The sequence below is a fragment of the Ricinus communis genome, chromosome 10 (genome assembly GCF_019578655.1).
Source record: "Ricinus communis isolate WT05 ecotype wild-type chromosome 10, ASM1957865v1, whole genome shotgun sequence".
NCBI classification, from domain to species: Eukaryota; Viridiplantae; Streptophyta; class Magnoliopsida; order Malpighiales; family Euphorbiaceae; genus Ricinus; species Ricinus communis.
Window position 1 is genome coordinate 18,151,355 of NC_063265.1, and position 22,138 is coordinate 18,173,492.

At 31.2% G+C, this 22,138-nt stretch overlaps 1 protein-coding gene across 2 annotated transcripts; it reads left to right on the forward strand.

Moving 5' to 3' along the window:
- Positions 1 to 7,100: 7,100 nt before the first annotated feature.
- LOC8287221 (kinesin-like protein KIN-7K, chloroplastic) lies at positions 7,101 to 20,823 on the forward strand. Of its 2 annotated transcripts, none has more exons than XM_015726112.3 (24): positions 7,101 to 7,478; positions 7,677 to 7,965; positions 8,065 to 8,162; positions 8,681 to 8,770; positions 8,864 to 8,916; positions 9,419 to 9,484; positions 9,573 to 9,626; positions 9,779 to 9,838; positions 11,984 to 12,062; positions 13,072 to 13,139; positions 13,301 to 13,363; positions 13,566 to 13,670; positions 14,474 to 14,578; positions 14,760 to 14,867; positions 14,937 to 15,083; positions 15,920 to 16,102; positions 16,297 to 16,458; positions 16,694 to 16,921; positions 17,024 to 17,164; positions 17,247 to 17,372; positions 17,459 to 17,509; positions 17,872 to 17,919; positions 18,016 to 18,219; positions 19,966 to 20,823. In XM_015726112.3, the coding sequence occupies exons 2-24, from the start codon at positions 7,709 to 7,711 to the stop codon at positions 20,503 to 20,505; spliced, it is 3,036 nt and encodes a 1,011-aa protein (XP_015581598.1). In that variant the 5' UTR covers positions 7,101 to 7,478; positions 7,677 to 7,708; the 3' UTR covers positions 20,506 to 20,823. The 2 variants fall into 2 exon arrangements, with proteins under 2 accessions (XP_015581598.1, XP_002530370.1); XM_002530324.4 differs by having other exon boundaries at positions 7,103 to 7,478; positions 16,697 to 16,921.
- Positions 20,824 to 22,138: the final 1,315 nt, after the last annotated feature.

The following is a 22,138-nucleotide window of genomic DNA, read 5'->3' on the forward strand; positions in this document are numbered from 1 at the left end:
TGTCAACAAATTTTAACTAATAATTTTATTAAAATTTAAAATCAAAATTAATATCAAAATATATTGTTAAAATTGAAAAAATAAAAATTACATATTAAATTTAAGAATAAGTGTAAAATATAAAATTTATTTAGCGGTTGAGCCTTTTAATTCTAAATTCTATTCACTTAAAATACCTAATTTATCAATTAATATTTTTTAAAAAATTCTTTAAAAACACAATAGGTCAAAAATTACACAACAAGAATAATCTATTTTGGTAAAAGATAATAAATACTAATTAAAAAAGCTCTAACTCATGACCTTTAAAATTCACACAAGTTAGAAAACTCACTAATTGACTTTATTAATTAAAAACTTTAGTACAATAAGGTGAGCTTGTATAATTATGAATCTTCAAAATATTAATATTTACCTTTTTGGGAATAATATATGACCATACACAAACTGAATAATAAATTAATAAACTTCTTACATTGTAAATGGCATCAGAAAGGGTTAGAAAAAAAGACTCAAGTAAAAAAGTGAAAAGTTGGAAAATGCTTTTTTACTTTAATTTCAGTTTTACCTTTCCATACTCCTTGTAAAGAATATTTACTTTACAAGCATTCCAAAATGTTAGAAAGAAAACAAAGAGAAGAAGTAGCAGTCAGGACAGAAGGAATCCTCATAGTCATCTTCTTTGCAAGTGAGTACATGGCAGACAACCTTTTTCTCCTCTTAGTACTTTTTATTTTTTATAAATAAATAAATATTAAAACATTACATTTAGGTATGGAAACCTAAAATGAAACCTATTATAAGGAAGACTATGTATCTGCCTTTCATTTCTCAGACTTGTCTTAAGTCAATTTTGGTTTCAGAGGCATAGCATCGTGGGTAAATGGGTTTGGAAGCAAATGATTGGCAAATTTATTGCTAAAATACATTATTGTCCTTTTGATTTTATTTTATTTTATTCTATGTCATGGCAATTAATATAATACTTTATTTTTATTATTTCTTTTGTAAATTTATGAATTTAAATTCCAACGTCTACTTTTAAAATGTTCTCGTCTTACTGTTAGATAATATTTTTTATGTAACTATAACTTATATAAATTATGTTATTTTTATTATTAATTAAATATTTAAAATATTTTGTAAAAATTATAAAATTACTTTTTTTTTTTTAAATATCAACCATTTCTCACTTGAGAAATGGAAAAATCTCCCGTTAAAGAAAAGGAAGAAAGAAAATAATGAACCACCCATTTCCCATAATGTCAATCATTTTATGTTGCATAATAATCCCTACAATAGCAAGTTCTCTTCCATTTTGTATCATTATAGTACACTTTTTTCATTCCTTCTACTAAAAACAAAACCTAGTGACCACTAAATTCCATTTTCCAATGGAGCAAACAAGTGACTCACGAAACACACTAGCTGTTGACACTATAACTATAGGCCATATTTCTTTTACGGAGTGGTCCTTTTCTATTAAATACGGCCAAATTCATATTTTGACATTTGAATTTACAAAAATCAATTTATATATATTTTAATTTTCTTTTACTATAATTTATTAGATACCTAAAATTTATATAATAAGTTACTGTTAAATACAAAATTATTATTGTGAACATGCATAGTGTGTGTTGTAAACAAATTATTTATTAAAATAGTTAATTTAGTCTTTAAATATATATTGTTAGTGATGTATCTAAATTAGTACTCGCAAATATATGAACCGAATGGTAGTTCGGACAATCTCACCACGAGATCGATCTCACAAGAAATTGTAGAGTATATATTATAAAAACCAACTATTACACAAATTACTGAAAATAAATTTAAATACTCTAAGTCGATGTTTTGATAATGATCTTTAGTTTAATAAAATAAATTAAATAACTAGAAAATAAATATGCAACTAGAATGATTAATATGAATTATATGATAAAATAGTATTTAGTCCAGTTTTTACTTAGTAATCCTTTTAATTCTCTTAAGCCCTAATTTAACAAATGAGATAGTGATGTGCCTTTAAGTCACTCAAGCTAATAATGCAACTTAAGTTTCTTATACCAACATATATTTAAGTAAAGATGATGTTTCTAATACTTTTAACCTAAAGATTTTCATAAAATATATTACAACTAAATTGATATGATGGTCAACTAACAATAATAGATGAAACTAATGAACATATGAAGGCAAAGAAATGATTCATTAAACTCAAAATATATAAGGTTCATACATAAGTAAAAAGCCAAACTAAACACTTATGAGACTTAGGCTAACATACTTAATCCAACGATCATTGTAATTAAATAAAAAAATTTAAGAATCATAAAACATAAAACTAAAACACCCTCAAAGTTCAAAGGCAATTCAAGGAATGAAGAAGATTGGTCCTCTTTCTCCACGTCTTCGAAAAGCTTTTCTAATTTTTCCAAGAATGATGCAACACAAGCTAGCTAGATGTAAAAGATGATGAGCCCTAGAAATTTATGCAGAGAATATTAGAAATCTTCTCTAGAGAGATGCTCAATAGCCGAAGAACTCTCTGTTTTAATTTACCTATACTCCTTGTAGAGATTTCCTTTTTTAGAGTTCTTTTCTCAACACACAACTCATATAGTTTATCCCTTACTATCCTAAACAAACTAAACAACTCAAAAAATAATTATCCACTAATTATATAATAATTACTTAAACCCTCCTTCTTGGGCCTTAATGAATTAAGCTAGGCCCAAACTATTAATAGCCCACATGTCTGATTCTCGAGCCTTTAATAGTCGCAGTCCAATTAACGTCCATTAGTGGGTTTTTAGCTCAAATTCTTTTGTTTGGCGATTATTTCTTGAATTTAGATAAGAAAACTAAAGTGAGGTAAAACACATCTTTATACCATATTATTTATAGAAACATATCATTAAAGCTCTAAAATACCCTTAAATATCTATATACAATTTAGATCGATCAGTTAGTATTTAATATATTTTTATAAAATATATATTTTCTAATATTTCATAATTTTAAAAAGTATCTCTATGATCCTTCAAGTTTTTTAATATTTTATTATTAAAATTCATTTTTATCCATTCAAAACCTTTTAAAGATATTTCTAACAATATTTTTTGACCCATTCAAACTTTTTAAATATTAAGCAAACTTTTTTGAAGTTTTACCCCTCAATATTTTTAGTTGAGGTTTTAAAATATCTTTTTTATCATTGCCAATTTTTCTGAAAAGTACATTGAAGTATCTGTATTCACGAATTGATATTTTCATCATATATAACTAATTTCATTAAATATTTTATTATAAATCTTAAATTTTTATAACTTAAGTATAGGATATAAAATACATTTATTATTTATAAATTGAGGTAGCTATGATAATTTGACGTGGAGAAGCAATCTGATGAAGGTGGAAAGTGGACATCGTAGCAAGGATAGGATACTTACATAATAAGTGACTTTAGATAGGCTTCTAAGATGGCGGCACTCTAAAATATAAGAGTACATGAATAAATCAAATTGTATATCGAAAGGTGATAGAAAATAATTGATAGTATATATGTAAAGAGTTTGAACTGATCATATGAAACGCTTTTTGGTTGTTTGGCTGTTGAGTGTAGGAACTCCAAAATAAAAGGTGTTGAATTTAAAGAAATTTCAAGATGGATGACCTCCTAGAAAGATTTTAAATCTGCTAAAAGGATAAAACCTTGATGCTAATAGGGCTAAAATGAACGATATCTCATGTTATATGATTTTGAATCATTATAAGATCACTTTAATAATTAAATTTCATAATAAAAATAAAGATATATTTTAATAAATAACTAAAAATCAATTATTATTTTAAATGATTTTTTTAGTATAGGCCAAAATTGAACCAATATAATTTCAGTTTTAAAAAATCTAAATTGAATAAATCTTATAAAAAATTTAACCAAAATCAGTGCGATTTTAGTTTTTAGGTTTTTCAAAATTTCACTTCAAGTAATTACCCTAAAAAATATATGATAAATTCATTTATTTAGCGTTTGAAATAATAATGCTTAATACGTCCATCAAATTCGAGACTTCTAGTGATTATTTGAACTTTTGAAATAATTATGTCAATACCAATATTTTCAATACTTGTATTAGTATAACTCTAAATGTGTCAATTTTTAAATTAAGATAGTAATTGTATCATGAAATATTAAAAATAAATGAAAAGGGTTAAATAAATATATGAAAAATAATTATGAATTATTAAAAAAATCAGGAGAGGTCAAATTGTGTAAAAATTACGCGATATTAAGAAAATAAGAGGGAGCAAATGGATATTTTCAAAAAAATTAAAGTCTTAGAAAGTATGAAATATTAAAAAATTTGGAAGAATGAAAAATGATATTTTGTGAAAGTTACGGTAAGGAAAAAATATCTTGCAAAGTGTGAATATCTTCAAAAAACTTGTTTTGACATGTCAACTATTTATTTGACATATTGAATGTGCATCTCAATAGTCAAGTGTTTAATAGTAATAAAATTATTTACAAGTTAAAGTATATATATTGAAAGTTTAGGTGCATATATGATAATGGTAATAAGTCTAGGGGCCAAAATTTGCATTTGACGTTAAACAAAAGGCCTTCAAGATGTCACGTGCATCAATGAACCATCAAATTTAACGGTTACAATGCGGTAGCCAAAAATGTATCAATAACAGCATTTGACAACCAAGAATGAAAAGCAAAAACAAAAATAAGAATGAGCCGTTAGAAAAGACATAAAAAAAAAGGGGGTTAAAGAACATATAGTTTTAGCGATAAAGTCCAATTTGGTTCTCAATTTGATTTTCTTTTAATTTTATGGTTAAATTTTTAACTTTTTTATATCATTTAAACTCTATTCTTTAGTTAAATGGGTATGATACATAGACTCTCTTATAATTTAATTCTTTAATTGATCGCTTATGCTCAATTTAGCATTAAAATGAACTATAAATACAAAATCTTTGCTAACTTAATGAAAATATGAAAAATAAAACAAATCAAGCCTATTTGTAAAGTTTATGAGGTAAATTAGACTATTTTCCTGTTTTTACCAAGAAAAAGAAAAGTTATGAGAAAAAAATATAAAATTATTATTTATTTTTTAACTTTATATATGATTTTATTTTTGTGATTAATGAGTGTATACATATTTATCGGTTAGTAATAGATAATATTTCACTATATTCTACTAATGAGAATTAACTTTTATAATGTAACATATGTATATATTAAAACTATTTGACTATAATAATATACTGTTTTCACTTATTTTTATGTAGAATAATAAAAAAGATATATACTTAAATACTGAAACGCATAAAACTATAAATATTATTTATTTTCAAAATATAGTTGTACATAAATTAATTATATTAGCAGAACCCCGTAAATGATGAAATATTATATTTTTCTAACAAAAATAAATACTAAATATGTACTTAAAGTTAATAATACATGGAACTGCATCAATATTTTCTGAAAATTGTACCACGTAAGTAAAGTAAATTTATCCTAGGTCAGGACAGGCTGCTGACAAATGGGTCCTGAATTAGTTTGAAAAGCTGACACGTAAGTAGTAAGGCCCGCCATTTATTCCTTTTTCTCATCCCATATCTCATCGCACGCGACTCTTGTGATCATGCCCGCTGCAACTCCGCCCTCTCTTAACATAATACTAATAATAATATAATAAATTTTAGTAATTACTCTGGAATTTAATATATTTTTATCTTATAATTTATGATTTATTTTTTACTATTTTAATACTTTATAAATATGTCTGACGTGATAATTAGAAAATGTAACACGCCGTAATCTCTAAATAGTATTGTATTATTTAATTATTATTTACTAACATAAAAATAAAAATAAATTTATATTTTAAAATAATAATATATTAAATAACATTACAATAATAATAATAATTATTATTATATTTTACATTCAAACTGATCTATGCTAGGGATCACCATCCCAGTTATTGGTTGAACCCATTCATGAACTTCTTATAAATAATCTAATTCAGCACTCAATTGTCTTATTCGAGCCACATGTTGAATTAATTTGTTTGCATGAGTGAAAGAATTTTATTAGTTTTTTTTTTTATATTTTCCAATTAAAAAATAACTTGAGACAGATCCTACTCATTTAGGAACTCTTACATGATATGGTAAAGTCTTTTCCCTAATTCCTTAAACCATTTCACCTAATTTATTTTAATTGCATTGCTAGTATTAAACCAGTGTTTATTTCCAATACACTAAAAATGCTTTTTTCTAAAAGGCTGCTAAAAAAGAAGATGAAGTTGCCGCTTAATATTTTAATTTGACAACGTTTTATTCCAAAGTTATCAATATTATTTTATTAGTGCGTTTCGTAAATTTTTTATATTAAAATAATATGTTCGATTATATTTTATATAAAAATAACAACATTATAAATTCAAGTAATATTATAACTATATTGATTATTTTAAAATATTGAATTTTAAATATATTAATATAATAATTATTTATTTATGTAGTTTAATTATTTGCAAAATTTAGTCATTCAATTATATTAAATAAATGTTCTATTAAACTTAATATAACTATTAAAATGGAACTCGAAATTAGTGGAGATAAATATAAAATATTTATAGTAAAATAATTGAAAGAATAAAGCTATGCAACCCACTGTTATTTATTCTAATTATTATTTATATAATAATAATATAATATTTTATTAAACTGTCCATTAAGTTTAAAAATATTTAAAAAATAATTTAATAAAAATATTATATGCTCTATAAAATGAGCAAGAGCTAAGATAAGTGATATGGTTAATTTTTCTAATTAAAATAGATAGAAATAGTTGAGATTTTAAGTAAAATACAATGAAATTAAAGAGAAATTTTATTTCCCATCAAGCAAAGCAAGCATATTTTTCATTACTTTCCTTTTCCTCTAAAGAATAATTAATTAAAGAAACAAAAATAGAAAAGAGAAATTCTCTTACCATACCAGTTTTCCCTTTCCAGATATAAATTAATATGTCTATTTTTTGTTTCCTCTGTAGACTTGAGAAATATCTTTTACTAATCTATCATCTCTTTTCCACTGTCTGAAAAAAAAGGTCTGATTGAAAATGCAGTTTGCCTTTGATTAAGGGCATCCCTTCCAAGGCAAGAAAAATATAAAAACAAAATCAACTCAAAAAGAAAAGCTAATTACCAGTATAAAAAAGAAAATTTCTCTCTCTCTCTCTCTGATGATTGTGTTCTTCTTCTACACTCATTATCTCTGTCTCTTTTACCAGATCTAACCTCTCTCTACTCTAACTCTTACTATTCTTTTTCTCAATTTTTCTATGCGCGCACTCAGCTTCTTCTCCATGCATTCCTTCCTCACCTCTCTTTCCCTCCCTCTGTTTCTTTTGCTGAGCAGCATTTTTCTAAGTTAAGGTAATCATTACTTTCTTTCTTTTCATTTTCTCTCTGTTTCTTACTCTATCCTCTCACTTCTTCTCTGCACTGCATTTCTTTTCTTTTTTATTTTCTTCTGCATTATGCTCAATTGAATAACTCATAATTGTGCTTAATTTTTTCTTTTAAAAGCTAACTTTGTGTTTGTTTATTTTTTTCTGAAAAAAATGGTTGAAGTTAAAAGAGGATTGAGTTGAGTTAATTCAAAAATGGCGACGAAACAACAAGGATCCAAATGGAAGAAAACAAGTCTAAGCAATTTCTCGAAAGGTGTAATGAATTCGCCATCATCTTCAACAACATCATCGTCGAAGCAATTTATAGAAACGTCGATAGACGGTCAAAGCTCACCTGCATCATCCTCTGCTCGTAGCAAACCTCAGTACTTTTACTCTGAAAACGTTTCTTTAGATGCGGAGAGATCCAAAGAAAACGTTACCGTTACAGTTCGCTTTCGTCCGTTAAGGTCTGCATTTATTTACTTCAATTTTATGATTACTTCTATTTTATTTGGTTGTTATCGTTGATGATGATGGTGATGATGGTGGTCATGATGATTGTATAGTCCAAGGGAAATTCGACAAGGAGAAGAGATTGCTTGGTATGCTGATGGAGAAACTATTGTCAGAAATGAACATAATCCCTCTATTGCATATGCTTATGGTAAGTCAAATTTTGTGTTTCTTAATTTTTCTTAAAAATTTTGTATGGTTCAATGTCAATGTCAAACATGTTTTTATTGAATTTGAATTTCTATCAAGCAACTCTTCTGTGAATTTCTTCTGATAAACATTAAGCAATCACCAAAAAGAATATATTTTTTTCTTTTTTCTTATATTATATTAACTGTTGTTCTCAACGTACTGTGTTCTTTTTTCCATTTTTAATGGCCAAGCACTAATTTGCTTACCCTATTGAGAGCCTCTGTAGCCGGTCATTCTTGTGCATTATAGAAAAGGAGTTTGAATTATAATGCCTAGACAACCCTGTGTTAAGTTCGTCTGTAAATCTGAGTAATGCAATTTAGATTGTTTTAATTACTTCACCATTGTGGTCTATTAAAGGCTGCTCTTCATGTTGATTGGTTGATGCATCATATTTGATAATAGAAGGCATATTCATGTTCATCTTTTTTAGTTGTTACCGTCTCAACTTAGTTATTTATCCTGAATTCCTACTAGATCGGGTGTTTGGCCCTACAACTACAACGCGCCATGTTTATGATGTTGCTGCCCAGCATGTTGTCGGTGGTGCTATGGAAGGCGTCAATGGTCATATCACGAACAGCTCTTTCCTTAGCAAACTTGAAGTTCAGCATTTTTCTAGTTTGAAGCGTTTAACTTTGCATTTACTTGTGCTTTCAGGAACCATTTTTGCATATGGTGTAACAAGCAGTGGGAAGACTCACACAATGCATGTGAGATCCAGTAAAACTATGCAACTTTCTTCAGAAATCATGTTTCTGGTGTACTTTATGATAAATAGATAATGCATGCAAAATTCAAGAGTCATGCAATTCCTTTCTGTGTTTTTTTCTTTTAGTATCATTGCCTTATGTTTCATGCCTGATAATTTTCAGACCGCTGTGAAAAATACTAGAGAATAACTTTGTCCTTACCCTGCTTAATTGAGGCTGTTTAGATACTTTAGGTTGTATTATCATATTTCACATTTATCTGTTTCTTTTTTAAATTGCATGTGCAAGGCTATTCCATTGAACTGATAGCATATATCTGTTCCTTTTGTGAATCACGTGTAAGGCTAATTCATTAACTGATAACAGATGTCTGCATCCATCATGAAAACTGATGCAATTTCTATAGGCTACACTATGTTATTGGACAAGTATTTCCTATAGACAAAATGTGTTGAGCTATTAACAGTAGAACAGCTTACTTACATGCTAATACAAATGGCAGGGTGATCAGAGGTCCCCTGGAATTATACCATTGGCAGTAAAGGATGCTTTTAGTATTATTCAAGAGGTACTTCATATAAAATATGATTCAACATAAGATCATCTTCTTGTTCCTTGTGTTAAAACTGACAGTCTAACCTTTACCTATGCTTTAGACGCCAAACCGCGAGTTTCTCCTTCGTGTTTCATACCTAGAGATTTATAATGAGGTTAGCTTCTTCCCATTTTCTATAGCTTCTTTCTTGGTCTGTATTCTGCAATATCTCTTCCTTCTTTTCTCTTAGTTCTGATGTAAACTAGCTCTATTACTTTTCTTTACCTTTTTAGTGACTTCATATCTTTAGGCTTTTCTGCATTTCAGGTTGTCAATGATTTGCTGAATCCAGCAGGACAGAATTTAAGAATTAGAGAAGACGCTCAGGTACGTGCTTAACTATTTATGAGTGTGTTTTTGTGTGCTACCTTCTATAACTGCTGCAGTTAAAGCCTTGTGCTACAGGAATTGTTGCTATCTTTGACCTACTACAGCTTGATAAAATGTTTACTTCATTACCTTCAAATTTTCTTATATTACTCACCACAACCAGGATACTTGGATGACTATTACTATAGTCCATGCACTCAGCAAAACTGCCCAAGGCAACAACCTTAATGAGCATAAGTATACCTTTTGCCATAGATCCTAATATCCTATTGCCAAATGTTTCACCATAATTTTCCTCTGACCTACTATAATTGCTGCTGCATAGAGAAGCTTACTATTGGGCTAGTTCTATGGCTTGACATGGTAGAGTGAAGGTTGGTCAAAGAACTGATATTAACTTGGTAGAGGTACTTGATGGAATTTTTCAGCTTTTAATACCTTATTTTCCAGTATAGAATGACATAAGTACCAGTTGAAGCTCTATGGCTGTTTTCTTCATCAAAGATTTCAAATTATAACAATGTGATCTCTGAAGTTCCCATGTTATTTGCTTGTGCATGTTCATGGGATTATATCAGTACAATTCTACAAGTTGGACATGCAATTGCAGAAGTTTTCTGTATAAATCATTGGATGGTGTGAGCCAAAGCCCTGCTTCCAATTAAGATGGTTTGCTGCTTACAAACGCTCTATTTAGCTTGTATCCTCTTCCAGATTTCCCCCTCATAATATTCAAGTTAGCAAGAAGGCTACCATAAGTAGCAATATAGCTTTTTTTTCAATTGAATAATGTAAACCTGCCGAAGGTGTTATTTCTTGGATTGGAATTCATCAATCAAGAATAGAGATGAACATCTGCAACCTGGTGTGCTGATTGCAACTAATGGTGAAGAATTATGGGTACATTTTAACCTGGAAAATTAACGCCTTCTAATAGTAATGCTATCCCCTCTATAAGCAAAGGGTATTGCAAGTCCAAAATGCTAAAGATCAACAGCATAATGTTGTTGGTGAATGGAATATTTAATTAGCAGAGGCGATCATAATTCTCTGAAGAAATTATCAGAACTTGGGATGAAAGATAAGATGCTTAAGATGCTCTTTAATAATGGTAACAATGACAGTCTCATCCTCTTTGGTTGCATGTGCTATACTAACTAAGCTCACCTATGATCAAAAGTCCCTTGATTATGTAATAAAGATTGGCATGACAGCATTGTCCAAGGTCTTGGTTATATGCCCAAATCTTTTGCTGCAAGTGCACCATTGACGGGTTCTGCTTTAGATTGGAAATTTCAGGATGGCTCACATTAGCTGATGCTTGCATGGGTTCTTAGATTCAGATATTCTTTTTGTTGCTTTAGGATTGCAAATCAAATTCAGAATGAGCTTCTGATTTTAGGATCATGCTGATTGTGATGGTCCTTGGGTTCAAATTTCAAGGGCATATGCTCTCATTTATTCAGACTTTTCATACTCAGTCATATTCATTAAATACCTCTCTGCACCATGAGAAGCAAACCATCTATTGGGAGATTGATAACAATGGCCACTTGAGATTGATAACAATGGCCACTTGAGATTGATAACAATGGCCACTTGAGGAAACATTATAGGCCATTATGGTATAGGATTCAGCTGGTTCCATTTTTATCATGATATACCCAACTACTTGGGTGTGGGACTACAAGGAAATGCTGCATGCTCATATGCTTGCCCAGCTCTTCTAAGCTTTTCCATCTAGGCAGTGTTACATACAGTGAACATTCAGAGCTTTTGAGCACCTTAAAAAGAGCATGTACCTCAACATTTGGGCAAGTGAACTGTTCAAGTTTTTATTATTCGATTAAAGTTTGTTATAGGTAATTGACTCCAAGGCACCTTAGATTATTTTGGGGCTAACCATTCCGTGGTTTACTATTCTATTAGTGAAATGGGTTCGATGTTCTGTTTCTCAACTCTTGCATGCTGGAGCATCCAAACTTTTAACTCTATACTATCATTGTCCTTTTTCTTTCTTTTTGTTCTTTTTCATTTTTTATCAGTGATATGGCCTGTTAGTGCACCTGCTAGTATATTTACACATCATTGCTTAGATTTGGTGAAGATGCATAATTTATCAATCTCAGCTAATGTTTATAGGGAACCTATGTTGAAGGAATAAAGGAAGAAGTTGTTTTATCTCCTGCCCATGCCCTTTCACTTATAGCAGCTGGAGAAGGTAATCTCATTTTCTTTTGTGATAATGGACATTAATCACCACCATGTAAGGCTGTGTGGCCCATGTACATGTGCAAAATTAAAGCCCCCATAAGAGAATGTAATCCTTCGAAAATATTTGTTCAAAAGAAATTGTGACTTGTGGAACCACCATTTTCTCCTTCATCTAAAGCCTAGAGGAATTTTTACATTCCCAAAAGCCCTTGTACTTTGCACTCTCTCCTTATTTCTTGCTTACATTAGAACCTCTCAAGATTCTAAGCTCTCTTTTCTAGGTTTCTGCTTGAAGCCAATTAATTTCAAGAATTGTATACACATGAAAGTGCATTGATCTCACCTATTCATAATGAAGAACATATTTCTATTTACCTTGGGTGTGACAAAAAGAACTGAACATTAATGATAAAAGTAATACCCTCTTTCATTAGGTAAATATCATCCAATGTCCCTAAATTTACATGTGCCTCCCATTTTAGTTCTTATATTTTAATTTCTATCATAAAACTCCTTGTATTTTAATTTTGGTAACACTAACAACTCATTTACATGATTTTGAGAAAAATATCATCGTAGATATGATGAGACATCATAGCTTGATAGAGATTTAATATTTCAATGATTTTAAAAAGTTCGTGGGAATATAACACCACATCCTATTTCAAAACTACAAATTTTAAGCATTCAAATGACATATTTCAGATACATAGATAGATAAGGTAGGTACATCTTGTGCCACGCAATCTTCCATCCATGATGCTATGCATTTCAAATTCTTTGATCACAAATCTGTTAGACTCTATAACCCTTCAAATTTAATTTTATTTATGGAATAATCCAAATTATCAAGACATAAAATGGATGACTCATGAATACTTGATCAACTTCAAAATACATATTTTATTTTAATTGCTAGAGCATTACTTAATTAGTTATGCTTATTAAAACAATCATATCAAAAGCTACAAGTTTCACGCAGTGTAATTGGTTATTGGGTTTATCTGTTGGCACAGAGCATAGACATGTGGGGTCCACAAACTTTAATTTACTCAGCAGCCGGAGCCATACAATATTTACTCTGGTAATCTTGCACTTTCTTCGTAGAAGCATAACTATTGATTTTTGCACTGCTCATATGTTTTCTTAGATATCTTTCTACTAATGATATCCTACATATTTAGAAATTCATTTTTTGGTTCCTCTGCCTTTTAAATTGACCATTTCCTACTACTTTTGGTACAGACAATAGAGAGTAGCCCATGCGGTGAAAATAATGAAGGAGAAGCTGTGAATTTGTCTCAATTGGTAATTTCTAAGACATGTATTCAGATACCAATGGTGATACTATGTTGCTTACCTGTTTAAATATCTACTTTGAATTTGGTCTAGTTGCATGTTTTACAATTTTGTTGTCTTTTACAGTGTTAATGATATTGTTTACTCATATGCTTGTCTCTCAATGCCAATGACCTTTTTTAACTTCTCCACATATTATTTATACCTGCAGAACCTCATAGATCTAGCAGGTTCTGAAAGTTCAAAGGCTGAAACTACTGGCATGAGACGAAAAGAAGGATCCTACATTAATAAGAGCCTGCTAACACTTGGAACTGTGAGGCTACATATACTATTATTGTTTATCACTAAAGTAGTAGTTAGTCATCTTTGTACCATCTACAACCTTACCAATGTAGAAATCATGTTAATTTTCTGCCCTCTCGTTTTCTGTTTCAGTATTTACCAGTAATGATTACACTGTTTAAAACTGATTGGGCAAGCTTTTCATAACACATTGAAATGTATGTATGTATGAATATACATGCATATACTTTTCTTTGTGGTATTTCTGCTTATTGTGGATATCTTGTTCTCATATATGAGTTTATATAAAGCCCAGGGCAAATGTAAGATAGAAAAGCAAAAGCAGCTGATTTGTCGTGTTTGATTTATTTAGTTTATGTATTTTTAATGACTTGTGATGCACTTCTGTATTGGGATTATGGCCCAGTCGAGTTGAGTATTTTCACAAGTTAGGTGTTCCAAAGATTTTATTTTTTTTCGTAATCTTCGTGGCTTTGTTTATGGTGTTTCTGATGTCAATTGGTGCATTGACTAATAAGTCAAGATGTACTATTTTCACCGCGACATGCGTTGATATAATGTTGTACTCTCTCAATATATCCTGCGTTTATATTCTAGATTTAGAAATTCTATTATTTCCACTTTTTTTTTTTTCTAAAGGTATGGGCCTAAAATGATAACAAATTATTCAGGATTCAGAAATTTTTTTCTCACAAATATCATAAAAAGAATCACCGTGCTGCATCTGATGGCCTTGAGTGAATTCCGTTCTAGTTTCAATGTTTACATTGTGTGATAAAATTATCTTGAATTTTTTACTTATGGCTCTTATAGGTCATATCAAAGTTGACAGATGGGAGGGCCACCCATATTCCGTATAGGGACTCTAAACTGACCAGGCTTCTTCAGTCTTCATTAAGCGGTCATGGTCGTGTGTCAGTAAGTATAAAACTTTTTTGTGTAATGTTTTACTTTTATGTTTAAACACATTGCAGTTCTGGCAGCATGAGGTCTGTGTGACATCTCTACCTATACTTGCAATCTTGCATCATTATACTTCTTACGGATGCTACGTGCCTTTACCAGGCCCCCGCTTATCCAGTTAACTTTTGTCTAACAGCTTATATGCACTGTCACTCCTTCATCAAGCAATTGCGAAGAGACACATAATACTCTGAAATTCGCTCATCGTGCTAAACATATTGAAATTCAAGCAGCACAAAATAAGGTATTTTTTCCCCATAGATCTCTAAAACAATCTTCTTGTGAAGGTTTGAACTAATTATTTATTTTGCAGATTATTGATGAGAAATCACTTATCAAAAAGTATCAAAATGAGATACGCTCTTTAAAGGAAGAGCTAGAACAATTGAGGAGGGGTATTGTTACAGTTCCTCAATTGAAAGATATGGTGGAAGATGATATTGTCCTCCTAAAACAAAAGGTACACTCAGCTTGTTGCCGCAATTGGACCATATAGTTTTCAGCATCACATGATCTCGGTGAAAGATTTGTTATTTAGAGAACTTTCATCTTTAGTGATTCTTAGCCGAGTTATAATTTTATCATTACCATTTGTAACTTGACCATTGGAAACAGAATAAAGAACAGAAAAAGAAGAACGCAAACATAACCAAAGAATGATGATATAAATTCTGAATTAGCTCCCGCCTTTATGCATCTTAAATGAATCTTGTTTGTCTGCATATCTGACTTATATACATGTTCAGTAAACATGAATCAAAATGAGGTACGCTCTTTAAAGGAAGAGTTAGAACAATTGAGGGGGAGTATTTTGACAGTTCCTTAATAGAAAGATATGGTGGAAGATAATATTGTCCTCCTAAAACAAAAGGTACACTTGTAGAGCTTTTTGCCACAATTGGACCATTTAGTTTTTAGCGTCACCTGATCTCAGCGAAAGATTGTTATTTAGAGAAATTTCATCTTTATTAATTCTTAGTCGAGTTATGGTTTTGATCATTAGCATTTGTAGCTTGACCATTTTGAACAAAATAGAGAACAGAAAGAAGAAAGCAAACATAAAATAAGAGTGATAATATATATTCTGAATTAGCTTCCACCTTTCTAACATATGCATCTTCACTGAATTTTGTTTGTCTGCATATCTGACTTATATACATATTCAGTAAACAACTCATCTAATAATATTTGATGTCATGCACAAATTGTCTTTGTGAGTTGTGACACCTTTGTTTCTTCTGTATCTTCTGTTGAATTGTTGCAAAATGGTCTGATTCATTCATTTAATATATGAAGCTGGAAGATGGTCAAGTCAAGCTGCAATCTAGATTGGAACAAGAAGAAGAAGCCAAAGCAGCTTTGCTGAGCAGAATACAACACTTGACGAAGTTAATTTTGGTCTCCTCCAAAGCTTCACAATCATCAAGGTTTCCTCACCGCCCTGGTCCAAGGAGGAGACATTCCTTCGGAGAAGAAGAGGTACTACTATAATTGGTTCAATTTGACTATATGTATACACACAAATTTTCTTTTGAACCATGAGTTAAGATTTGTCTCCAATACCTTTCTAATTTGACGTTAACTGAGTATAATAGTGGTGTCTATGTATGAGAGTTCCACGGCTTTCTCTATTTAATTTGATCTGATTATAGTTGCTTATACATAACATGCAGCTTGCTTACCTACCATACAAAAGGCGGGACTTGATGTTGGATGATGAAAACATTGACTTGTACGTTTCTCTTGAAGGGAATAGTACTGAAACTACAGATGATACACTTAAGGAGGAGAAGAAATCCAGGAAGCATGGTTTATTAAATTGGTTAAAGCTGCGGGTATGTTTTTGAAAGGGATAAACTTAAACTTAGTTTCAGTCTATATTGCAGCTTGTAGTTGCTTATAGAATTTTATTAAAAGCAGGAATCATAAAAACAATGACTGTGTTTCGCACACGTCAAAAACCCTATGCACATTGGCGATCTGTGTTACTATAATTCATAATAGTTTACTGGTTCAATTTCAGGCATCATGCTTCCCTATTTTGACACTAGAATGTTTACTGTTTGTTAGCAGAAACGAGATAGTGGCATGGGGACAAGTACCAGTGATAGATCAAGTGGTGTAAAATCTAATAGTACACCTTCAACACCTCAAGCAGAAAACAGCAATTATCATACAGAATCCAGATTTTCAAATCCTTTGCTTACAGAAAGCTCTCCATCAGCTGATCTTCTATCGGATATAAGACTGGATACAGAAGTTCCCGAGGACAATTTCCTTGGGCAAGAAACTCCTTCAGTATGCAGATGGTCTTTTTTATTAATTAGTATACTAGTAACTTTGTGAGGATACATTGTGCATAGTCTGCATCTCTAAATTCATGTGGTTTCTTTGTTTCAGACTAGCATAAGAACAAGTGATCAGATTGAACTTCTAAGGGAGCAGCAGAAAATTTTGTCTGGGGAGGTAGCACTGCATTCAAGTGCTTTGAAGAGATTGTCTGAGGAGGCCTCAAGGAATCCCCAGAAGGAACAGATTCATGTAATAATCTATTTCCCTACACCTTTCCTCATTGCTCCTTCTGGCCTAGAAAATTAAATTTGTGGTTCTCTTTATATTTTAGGTAGAGATCAAGAAGTTGAATGATGAAATTAAGGTGAAGAATGAACAAATTGCTTCACTGGAAAAGCAAATTGCTGATTCTGTCATGGCTTCACACAACAAAATTGATAAATCGGATGCATCACTGGTAAGTTTATCTCTGCTTATTACTGCATAAACTGCTCATCTATAGTTGATATCCATCTTTAAGCCTTTAGTTGTTTTATGCCGCAGACAATTGCTGAACTGATGGGGCAGTTGAATGAGAAGTCATTTGAACTTGAGGTAATTATATTCTACAATGTGACATGAGAATATAATATCTTTACGTTTGTACTACAATGACAAACTTGATAACCATTTGAAACTAAAACACCGGAGCTTGATTCTTAAGATTAAATGGGGACTGTTGAACCTTGATTAGAGTCCATTTTATGTAACAAGTTGGAGTTTCAAATGCAGATTATAAATCGTGAGTGATAATAATGTACTTTTACCAACTCGTTTAGTATGTACTAAATTAATCAGGAAGATTCTCAACATCTTTTTAACTTCTTGATTAATAATAATTCATCCACATTTTCTCATTTTTAACTAATCTGAATTTGTTTATTTCATAAATATCATCTTTTCATTCCTCTTTTCAGGTTAAAGCTGCAGATAATCGGGTAATTCAAGAGCAGCTTAACCAAAAGGTCAAGAAGCAACATAATCTATATGTATACATGTGTATGAATTTCTTTTTCTGTCAGTTGAGAATGGATTATAACTCAAATTTCCATTTCTGTCAGATCTGTGAATGTGAAGGATTGCAGGAAACAATTGTCTCTTTGAAGCAGCAATTGGCTGATGCACAAGAGATGAGAAACCCTAGTCCTCTACCTAGTTACTCACAGAGACTTGCTCAATTGAAAAGCCTTCATGAACCACATCAGGTGGAAAAGGAAAATGCCGCCACAGAAGATAGAAAAGAAGATTTGCTTCGACAGGCACAGGTTTGTTCTTAAAGCATTCGTGTACCTCGTTGAGAACATGCCCTTTTCTTCTCTCCCTCTTCTTCCAATGAAAACATTTTAAGAAAAAGAAAAATGAAGTTCAAAATGATGTCATGATGCTGATCTTATTAATAATGCTATTCAAGTGTCAACCATGTCCTCATATCTTGACAAAATATAATGAAGTCAACCATATTTAGGAAGTATGTAATGGGAAAGCAAAGTGAGATCCCTAGTTGGCTTTCCCTTGTGCTACTATTCTCTATAATCCGACTAGCCAATTCATTTAGATATACATTTTAAATTGCTTTACAATAATGTCTACCTGGACTTCATGCAGACTTATGGACATAAAACGGTTAGCAACCATATAAAATTTGTATTGTTGCACACTCATACCCTATTTTTGACATCATCTTTTGATATTGCCATTCCAACCAGTTTATTGACTTAGGCTTAGTTGAGCTGAGTTGAGAATTTGATATTGGCTTTCCCTCAAGTTCTGAATATATATTCATTTATGCTATATTTAACCAGTTGTTTCAATATCTGCAGTGTAGCACTGAAATGGTTTATTTAGCTCAATTTTTCCTCTTAAGTAATAAGTATTATGGAGTGGATGCTCCTTGGAATTACTAATTTGAATGCAGGAACTGAGCTCATGATAGCGCACCACACAAGACCATAACACTTTTTTGGGGATTGTTGGGAGAGAGAATTGGAGAAATGGCATTTTAGCTTTGGAAAATGCTTCATATAAGACTTATTGTACTTTCTGTTATTTGTTAATATTACAACTATTTCATATTAATTAGGAGTGTACAGCTATACATAATAAGAGAATAATTAGGGATTTACTTAGGAGTTAGTATTTGATTTGAATTACTATATTAGAGATATAACTTGTATATATAGATGTAACAATCGTTGATAAATACATAGATAATTACTTTTCACATTGAATATCTAAGTTTAGTTCACATGGTATCAGAGCCGGCTTTTTGTCTGCGATGATGGGTTTGGAATCTGCCCGTTTGTATGTCACGCTAAGCGTGAGGAAGGGTGTTAGAAGTTGTATTTATCTCACATCGCTTAGTTAATGGACTGTTATAGTGTATATAATAATAATTATTATTATTATTATTATTATTATATTAAATTTCTCAAGTTCCACTCTTCCATCAAATTTGTGCCTACATGATTTGCTTTGATGATCCCATTGTTTCCTGGGATTGAGGTATATAATCATTAGCCAGTTTAATTTCTGCAATAATAGAGTTATTGTACGGAGTTCAACCAAAATTATTCAGTTTCAGTTTTTGTCTTTAAGTTAACCTGTTTTTGTCAGTTTAAATAATTGCAAAAGTCGGATCATATTGGGAGAGAATACCAGTGCAAATACTGTATGAGCTGTGGAGCATAAGGGCTCTCTTATTTATGACAGACTGCCAGTGCTGTCAAAAGGCACTTGCAAGCTTTTTCAGTGGGGTGGAGATGGGGACAGGGTTCTCCTCTTCCTGCTCATAGCACTTGCTTTGAACTGACAAATAAGCTAGCTTATAGAGTTGGTTATCTTCTGATTTATTTCACCACAGCATATATTATATATGTCTTCCTAGCAACACATTTTATAGCGCAAGTTCCATCATCTGATAGCATTAGAAGAATTTATGTGCAGTAGAACTTCTCTTTTGCGACAGGAATTAACAATTTTAGCTGATTGATTCATTCGTTTCCCTCCATCAGGCCAATGAGACTGAAGAGCTGAAGCAAAAAGTTGATGTACTGACAGAGTCAAAAGAACAGCTAGAACTACGGAACCAAAAGTTGGCGGAGGAGAGTTCATATGCTAAAGGGCTAGCCTCAGCTGCTGCTGTCGAGCTCAAGGCATTATCGGAAGAAGTTTCCAAGCTGATGAATCATAATGAGAGACTATCTGCTGAGCTCGCATCACTTAAGAGTTCACCCCCGCAATGTAGAAGTAGCAGCACAGTCCGGAATGGGCGAAGAGAGAATCATGTAAAACGCCAAGACCAAGTCGGGCCAACCTCTGAACTCAAGAAAGAGTTGGCATTATGTCGAGATCGTGAGCTTCAGTATGAAGCTGCTCTGATGGAGAAAGATCAAAGAGAAGCCGACCTTCAAAGTAAGGTCGAGGAATCTAAACACAGAGAAGCTTATCTTGAAAATGAACTTGCTAACATGTGGATTCTTGTGGCAAAGTTGAAAAAGTCCCATGGAGCTGATATTGATATCTCGGAGTCAACAAGAGACTCTAATAGTTGATGATTTTGGACTTTGAAATTATTCAAAAATGATGGTAGTAGTGTGCAGGAAATTGTGTTGTGCATTATAAGTTAGGGGTGTTTGTGCATTTCGCTTCACTCTTTTTTCTTTCCCTCCTCTAATTTCTTTAACCAAATTAGCCTATTGGCTTATATTCCTCATGCTTTTTTTCATTTTTTTTTTTCTAATTGTTATTATTATTGTTTTTCATATAAGTTTCCAGTTGCTGTCGATATTTGTATGAACTAATCGGCCCACTATTGTTTTCAAGTGGGCGCCATTGCGAATGCTTATTCAGATAATGATTCGTATATAAAATTAATTATAATAGCCCCATAAGAACCCAGTACGTGTGGTGTGGTAAATTTCAACGGCAGTCGGGTGTTTTTCTATTGTAGACTCTGAATTTCAACTCGTGTTATAAAAACCCTTTGCATTTTTTTAATTGTGGTAACATTGGAATTCTAACATACACCGGCCTCCCTTCATTTGTAATAATAAAAGAAAATAAAATTATTCTAGGTCCAAAGTAACTTTAATTGACAGCCATTTAGTGAGACTAATCCTTGTGTTGATGGGTCAAATAACTTTCATTAATTCTGATGCTGAAATTCCAAGAAAGTATTGCATTCAAAAGGAATACAATGAAAGGGTACTTCCAAGTAAACAACCCTGTGTCCAAAAACCTTGTTAGAGATAAAACAAGAGGATCGAAGAAGTAGACAAGCTCGTGTTCAGGTAAAGGGCGTGCGTGCGTGATGATTTAGGAGCATTTATTTCTTAAAGAGCAACTCAAATTTTTAAACATGAACCTTAAAAATGGCCACCTAAACTACAAGCATGACCATTGTGGGATTCTGTGGAACAGTCTGAGCATGATTTTATACTTAGATTTCTAAATTTAGATTGCTTGATGGATAGGCAATGGCCAATGTCAGAGGAGCAAGTTTAAGCTTTGGAAATAAAATTGGGTAAATCTTATAGAAGTTTTCTTTACGTTATAATTATAGATATATTCCATAGACGTGTCTCATTCTCACCCTACCTATCTCCAAAGACTAACCATAAGGCTTTAAAAAATTTTGTGGGTAACTATCCAATTTGGTTTCAAATATTTAGTTTTAATCTTTTTATTATTTTTCTTTTTAGTACCGGATTTTTTATTTTATTTTCAGATTAAGTTATCTAAAGAGATTTCAAGCATCTTTAAATCACGTTTGAATAGCAATATGCTTTTCTAAAAAAAATTCAATTAATTATGATATAAATCAATTCCGAGATATATGCATTTTGTCTAACATGTCATGCAAAATTAGTTAAAATTCTTTTAAGTAATTCAATCTAAAATTATCAATGAAAGTTTAAAGAATTTTAAATAGAAACACAATGCAAAATTTAGTACGGAGTAGGATAATTCCCCAAAATTTGTACATACGAATGCAATACTTAACAATGAGCAATCGGTAATTGATATATGAATAATATAAAAATGCAAAAGAAAAATTAATGGTGAACAAAAAATTTATATATCTAGCTCAAGTTTCTTTCTACATTTTTGTTTACGTATTTGATCTCTAACAATACTTCAAACACCTTTTATCAAATTAAAAGATCTTAAATGAATTAATAATTT

Excerpts from the sequence above, each read along its gene's own strand:
- LOC8287221 (XM_015726112.3), top strand. The coding sequence starts at position 7,709 with ATGGCGACGAAACAACAAGGATCCAAATGGAAGAAAACAAGTCTAAGC. Across the intron at positions 12,063-13,071 it reads ACTTATAGCAGCTGGAGAAG|AGCATAGACATGTGGGGTCC; the intron begins GTAATCTCATTT and ends CTGTTGGCACAG. Across the intron at positions 18,220-19,965 it reads ATTTGCTTCGACAGGCACAG|GCCAATGAGACTGAAGAGCT; the intron begins GTTTGTTCTTAA and ends TCCCTCCATCAG.